The following is a 7470-nucleotide window of genomic DNA, read 5'->3' as shown; positions in this document are numbered from 1 at the left end:
AATACATTTAAACGTCGTTAGACTGCGAAAGAGGCGCGTGGATCCTGGACAAACCCGTCGACTGGCTACTCACTCTAGGATTTCGACGTCATGACGTGACGTCGTGACGAGTCCGTCCAAGTTGTGGTGATTTTGACGTCGATACGAAGTTAGCGACCTCATATAACCTCTCCTCGTGACTTTTCCGCATGGTGCGAGTCCTGCTTGCCCTCCTCCCTCCCAACTCGGACCGTGCCGCGCGTGTCCACGATAAGGGGGGGGGGGGGCACGGAGCACACCGGCCGCGGTCGCCGTCGGTGTCGGTGCCGCATGCGCGTCCGCTCCGTGAACCCAATGAACTCTCCTGCACTCCTCGACGGCGCCCCGGCAGCCAGGAGCCGAGCGTCGCCAGCCGGGGCCGGGGGCGGCTCCTGCTTGCGCGTGGACAACCTGGGGTTAGCCCAGGCGAAAGACACAGTCTCGGGCCTGTGGTGCGAGCTGCCCGCAGCTCCGCAGCTAGTATGGTCCCGGACACGGTATAGACGGTACAGAGTGTAGAGGTCCCGGACGTGTTCCGGGAAGCCGCGTTGAAGCAAGCAGCCCCGTCCTGTAAGCCGACCTACTCACAGCGCACCTGACGCCCCTGACGACGATCACCCCTTTTCGCCGCTTCTCGCGGTGCTCTCGCTCTCTCGGTTGCTCTCGCGGTGTTCTCGTGGTGCTCTCGCGGTGCTCTCGCGGTGTTCTCGTGGTGTTCTCGTGGTGCTCTCGCGGTGCTCTCGCGGTGCTCTTGCGGTGCTCTTGCGGTGCTCTTGCGGTGCTCTTGCGGTGCTCTTGCGGTGCTCTTGCGGTGCTCTCGCGGTGCTCTCGCGGTGCCCAAAGTCCGCGGGTGCGGGCGGTGACATTGGCGATCTCCCTTGCCAGAGGGACGTCTCAAGCGCCTAACTGTGCCGTGCCTCAGGCCCTCAGGCACTGGGGAAGGGAACCTGACTCATTCCGGGGATGTGGACGCACCGCATCACGGGGCGGGGCCACCGCCCGTTCACCGATCACCTAGTGACTCAGTGCGTTTATGATCTATAACCCGAGCGCTACCCGGACTCTGATCCAAGCAGAAAGGTTTTAGTTGATCGAGGAGACGCTGTGAAGCAAGCGCAGAGAGCGCAGAGCTAGCCTGGCTTCAAACTCCCAACTCTGCCCCGTAATGTCAATGACACGTCGGGATGGGGTGAGCGGGCGGGGAGAGAAGGGCCACGGCCAGAGCACTCGCGCGGAACCTCCCCGTCAAGCGGGACAGGTGGGGCGGGGCGCGGGGGCGGGGGAAGGCGTCCAGCGTCCAAGAGACGCGCAAAGACCGATCTGACCGGAAGAATCCGGGTCGGAGATCCCGATCCGAGGATCAGGATTCGAGCCCCGACGTCGTCTCCCGAAGAACCCTGAGACAGAGGGAAGGAGAAGTGGGAGCGGGGAGAGAGGGGCTCGGGACCCGACGGGAGCCGACGGGACCCGACGGCGAGAGCAGTGGCGCCACCTTGCCGGCAGGCCGGTAGAACTAGCGAGTGGCGCACGGGGAGGGGGGAAGAGGGGCCAGGGACAGGGGCAGGGTGCGAGCGAGAGGGTGAGACGAATCGAACCTCTCACTGGCTCGCTCTCTCTCGCTCCTGCGCACTCTCCACCCCGCCTGGACACGGCGAGCCAGTCCATTCATTCAGTCAGAAATGTAACCGTCAACGCGTAGGAGCGTACCAGGAATGCGCTATTCTGGTCATTCCTTGAGTGAGTTTGCTTTCATTTTCACGTTTGGTGCTTGGATTAGTGACCTACATCCTCCTTGACGCGTGCCGTGTCGTGCTGCTCACCCGAGAAGTGTGTCCCCGTCCGTGCGGACCTCCCTAACCTATCGTGCCCTGGTCCTGCACGGCGAGCACCGCCAGCACGGCCTCCCGCACGAGGTGCCGAGCACTCGCCTGCATGCACGGCCGTCCGCGGGGACGCCCTGTGACGGAGGGAGGTCCCGGCGCACGTCCCCGACGTCCTGCTCCGCTCTGCTGCAGTGGGGCCCCCGCAACCCCGCAGGCTCCGCCAGGGTCGCGTGCGTGCGCGTTCCTCCGACCCCGGACAGCGACGGCGACCCTGGTACCCTGCGCCCGCCACCCGCCTGCCGTCGGGGAAGAGGTCCTGGCCCGTGGCCCGGGCCCTGGCGCGTTCCCACCCCACGGCAGCGATACCACGGCGATCCCGCGGCACCCAGGTGTCATGCGGGTTGTCCACCCCACGGCGTCGTCGCCGAGCTCCTGCTCCTGCCCGAGCACTGGGTCCTGCCCAGCCATGCCTGAGGCCCAGCAGGCCAAGCTAGCCCAGCCCCAGCAGGGCGCCCAGCCTACCCTAGTGAGCCCCCACCCCGTCAACCCTCTGACCCTCTGCTTCCCGTCCGTACGCAGGACCTTAACGGCCCGAACAAAGAGCTTTGCGTCCCGTTGCGTCATGTCTTCGATACCTGCGGAGGTTTGGTATCGGCGCCCCAACCCGTGCCACCGCCACCACACCTCTAAGCGCGCATCATCTGTCTCTTTCTACCTCTCTCCCTCTCTCTTAAGCCTTAAGTCGGAATGTTTAGTTTGATGGTGCGCGGACTGTCTGCTGTACCGAAGCCTTGCTGCCAGGGATATTTTGCCATGTTATGTAATCGCATTGTCAGTGACGGACACTGTCCTGAGATAGCACGACGCGATATCCCAGTGTGTAAGGTGTATTCCACAGACTACCCGTGTCTGTGTACTTGTTACTGGTGCATAGGGTGCAGAGACGACCTAGGTTATGGCCACTGTTGACAGTCAGGTGATTACATTTTGAACCAACATCCACCATGGTGTGTAGAGCCCTCATGCAACACAAATGTTACTTTCTTGTGTGCTCTCTTGATAGAGAATGTCATCAGATGACTGCTCTCTAAAACCAGCAATTGGGTGTAGTAGTATTTACTAAAGAGAATCCTTGTCATTACCTGTAATTTTATAAGTAGACTTAATGGGTAGAATGTCTTGGTCTATTTGTCACAGATGCATATCATTTGTTTGTCATCTGTTCAACTCAATACCAATTGTATTTATTTTCTGTTTCAGGGTGTGCTCAGGAGGTCATGGTCCAGCTGCCTTAAAGTGCCGTTACTCACAACTGGGTACAACAATGGCGGGGGGAGACGAGTCTGTGGAGCTGACACTAGTCGATGCCCTGGAGGGGGTCGCTGACTCAGAGGGAGGTGGGAAACGTCTACCAGATGTGGTAGTAGAGACCAAGATACTTCCTGGGAATGGCATTGCCCATGACAGTCCCATCCTATTGCAAGATCCACCAAATGAAGAATCATACTTTAGCATTGCAATCCAGGTTTTCATTCCCTTCCTCATAGCAGGTTTTGGTATGGTTGGGGCTGGTTTAGTTCTTGATGTTGTCCAGGTAAGTGTCTCTCATTACTTAATTTTAATGCAAAGTGTTTTATTTTATTTGTGTTTAAATTTTACTTAATTACTTTGTATTGTTATAATTTTTAGCACTGGGTTGTGTTTGAGGAAATAACAGAGATAGTTATTTTAGTCCCAGCTCTACTAGGACTTAAAGGGAATTTAGAAATGACTTTGGCATCACGCCTTTCAACTCAGGCTAACTTGGGTCATATGGACACACCGCGGCAGCAATGGAGTATGATTGTATCAAACCTCACCCTCATCCAGGTAATTTGCTTACTTTCCATTAACATTGGTTTTCTGTTCAAAATAATTTTATGTATTTTTTTAAATTAGTGCCAGGCTACAGTTGTGGGTTTCCTTGGATCTGTTATGGCAATAGTAATGGGTGCACTTAAATCACACTCAGTGGAGCTGGACCATGCGCTCCTGTTGTGCGCCTCAAGTCTTGTTACCGCATCTGTTGCCAGCTTTGTACTAGGTAAATACTTTTTCTTGTGTTGAAAAAATCTAGTGTAGCTGGAATTAGAATTTAGGGTTTGAAAACCAATACTTTTCTAGGTCTAATAACTGCTGCAGTTATAGTTTTGTCAAGACATTGCAACATAAATCCAGATAACGTAGCAACACCTATTGCAGCAAGTCTTGGAGACATAACTTCTTTGTCTCTTCTTTCCTATGTTTCAACAGAATTGTATTACTGTATTGGTAAGTTTTCATTGCAGATAAGACGTTTGACTCCTCTGTTAGGAAAATATATAATATTAGTTTTTATCTTTAGGAAAACAAGATTGGGCAGCTCCCATGATTATTATGGGATATGTAACACTTGTACCCCTATGGGTTTACATTGCCCAGAAAAATAAACAAACCCGTGAAGTCCTTTACACTGGCTGGACACCAGTTGTTTTGGCAATGATGATAAGCAGGTATGTTATTATATTCTACATGATGATCTCCATCTTTATTGTTTGTGGTTCCTTTCTCTAAAAAAAAATGTGGAACACTTACATTTGCAGCGTTGGAGGCCTCATCTTGGATTTCATGGTTTCAAGATTTGAGGGTATTGCAGTGTTCCAGCCTGTTATCAATGGAGTGGGCGGTAACCTAGTTGCTGTTCAAGCCAGCAGAATCTCAACATCTTTACATCGACATGGTCCTGTGGGAGACTTGGATGACAATCGTGATCCTATTTTTATTACTCCAATGACAGGATTCTTGGGAAAAGGTATGAACAAATTATTTTTTTAGTTTTATACCAAAACCATCACTACACTAACATACACCGTAATTCTACTCTTGAGCAGTAAACGCTTGCTCTCTAATTTTGTCTGAAAATAATATAAATACCAAGTTTCTGTATTTCAGTTTGTCCGTGCTAATTTAACTTTTTTCTTGTTCAGTCTTCTAATTTTTTCTCTTTTACCAACTTTGTAGCTAGCAATCAAGGAGAAAGAAAACCGAAAGGTAATTTGCCTGCTTTGGCAAAAAGAAAGTAGATGTGTTGTGTTTAGTTTGTGTGCTTGGTGATCACATATACGGACCTAGGATTGCATCAGAAACTCTGAACTTAAAAGTTTTATTAACTGTAGTTCCAGTTTTTTCTTGAAAGCTTTTTAATATTTGTATTTTTAATAAGGTGAAGGTTGAGTTTCTATTAGTACATATAGTGAAAAGTGTAGTGTGATGTAGTGTGATTGCTTTTGTGCCATCTAGGGTGCCACGGTTTCAAGTGTGTGACTTTTTTGTGTGAGGATGTAGAGTGTTTTCTGTTCGTGACCACTGAGAGAACTATCATAGACCTTGTTTGTGATCTGAATTTTGTACTTTACAGGTGCTCATGCAAGAACTACTCGTGTGCTAATGAGCATGGTTGTTCCTGGTCACATCATCTTTATTTATACCATCAATTATATGAAAGCAGGATCTACATCTCTAACACCCATGTTTGTTTCTATTTACTTGTTTATGGCTGTGCTGCAGGTAAGGCGTTGTTCTCTAGAATTGCACATAGTATAGTGTTTTTCAACTGTACAAAAAACAGTAATTTTTTTCTGTATTCCAGGTGGCTGTCTTACTGTACATGGCATACATTTTAATCCATTGGATGTGGAAGAGAGGCATTGATCCTGATAACTCTGCAATTCCATACCTCACTTCAATGGGTGACCTCCTTGGAATCAGCTTGCTGGCAGCTGCTTTTCAATTTCTTTACATGGTTGGAGATCGAGACTTAGATGTTGGTGACTAGGTCAATATCGTAGATCATGGTAATGCTCTTTTCTCTCTTTTACCTCTTATCATTTGTCAAATAATTTTTAATCAAACTGCATTTTATCTCTGAAGGTACAAGAAGAAATGAAAATTAAATCAAGATTTAGCTGCTTATTGCTGCAATTTAGGAATGGCTGTGGAAGAGCATAACTTTGTCAATTCATTTTGTGTAGAGGCAACCAAGACCAAGACTGACATATGGTTGGTATATTTGGCACATGGCCAAGCATATGGCAGTCTTCAATTAAAGTTTGAATTGTGAAGGCTCAAATGTGGTACAAGATGAAGGGCATGATCCTTAGTTTGACTCTGACTCACTAGTATCAATTTTAGAGAGATTTTATGGAAATGATTAGTGTATCAATTTATTCCTGGTTTTAAAAATAATTCTTCTTTAGGGCCTGCTCCTTCATTTCGGAATTAACATCAATTTCCATTATGTACCAAAGAAGTGCCAAAAAGTAGATATAAGCAGAGGTTGTGAGTGCAGAGCAGGGCAGCAGCAGGTCTGCTGCCAGCTTATGGTTTACCGAAAACTTCCAGCCGTCTTCAGGTATGGTTAGCTTGTTTGAGTTCATAATCTTAGAAACATGTCCCTTAGATCAATTGACGATAAAACAGTCTGTAATTTGAATTAGAAGCTTACTGCTTTAACTGAGAGACCCTCTGGTGTAACCAAATCACTCTTGCTTTTCCCTCATTCTTTTGTTGTAGTTCTGTATGTGGGAAATTTCAAGTAACATGTTACATGTTTAAGGCGTTTCAGTCTTATAGAGTAGCCAAGCCGCATTATTTTGGTGTCCGAAATCACTATTAGCGTTGACTGCCTTTGTAATTTTGGTGTGTTAAATGCAGTGAAATTAATTCTTTTTGACTATTCACACAAGTATGTGAGTACATGGATAACATTTGTATGATGAAATGATGTTTGTGGACTGGATGTGTGAATGCGTCTGTGAGTATCAAAAGAAGCGTACTTTGTATGTTTTAACAGTTATATTGTGTGCCTTCGTAAATAAGGTTGCTTCTAAAAGTCCAATTTTAATGACTTTTAGATGTAGTAAATGAGCCAAGCAGAAAGGCCTCCAAGAATTATCTTTCAGCCATGACATATAATAGAGATAAGATGCGAATGATTTTCCTCTAGAGTCATTTGTCGTGATGATGATGTGATTGATAGTAATTGTCATCCTGGTTCCTAATTCTAATTAACTTGAATGAATAATTTATTTTTTTCTTTATTGGTAGTGCATCAGAATGATAAATGTGTATCTTGTCCTATTTTCTCTCCATGTTTGTGTAAAGTGTCCTCTTTTCTTCTTGGTGTGAAAGTTTTCCATAACAGCATGCGATTTAGTATGAAGAATCTTAATGGAGCCGTCTTTGTAGTTAACATGGTGGTTAATTTTCTATTAAAATGCATATGAATTTTTTTATATATTTTTTTTCCATAGTCTACTAAAGACCTTCCTCACGTATTTAGTCAGTCAATCAAGAAAAAAATTACTCCATGGGTGAATGAAGGGCTGCGTAAAGGCTGCATTACATATAATCTTCTGAAAAGTACAGCAGCTAATGCTAGTGTCTCAATAGCAGTGAGATGTAAAATGAATTTGTGCCTTTAGACCATAATGTCATGTCTTCTAATTTATCTCAACTTGTGCCTTGTAGTGATTAGTAATTCTCAAAAATCTCTGCTTTACATCTTCAGTTGTGATCAAACTACATACCAACATTGGAGACCTTAAAGTAT

The 7470-nt window shown here is 47.1% G+C and overlaps 1 protein-coding gene across 3 annotated transcripts; it reads left to right on the top strand.

Annotated features, from left to right (window-relative positions):
* Positions 1-3101: 3101 nt before the first annotated feature.
* LOC113206167 (solute carrier family 41 member 1) lies at positions 3102-7153 on the top strand (the record flags this gene model as incomplete). 3 transcript variants are annotated; one of them, XM_052273527.1, is given in 10 exon segments in its annotated part: positions 3102-3435; positions 3531-3710; positions 3780-3924; positions 4005-4151; positions 4225-4372; positions 4463-4671; positions 4881-4910; positions 5278-5426; positions 5509-5694; positions 5790-7153. In XM_052273527.1, coding segments are annotated over 9 exon segments (1528 nt in total), but the record flags the coding sequence as incomplete, so codon positions are not given.
* Positions 7154-7470: the final 317 nt, after the last annotated feature.

The sequence above is a fragment of the Frankliniella occidentalis genome, unplaced genomic scaffold (assembly GCF_000697945.3).
Source record: "Frankliniella occidentalis isolate FOCC.00 unplaced genomic scaffold, Focc_3.1 Scaffold279, whole genome shotgun sequence".
Lineage (NCBI taxonomy): Eukaryota > Metazoa > Arthropoda > Insecta > Thysanoptera > Thripidae > Frankliniella > Frankliniella occidentalis.
Note: the sequence above shows the minus strand (reverse complement) of the source record. Positions and strands in the feature narration are given on the sequence as shown.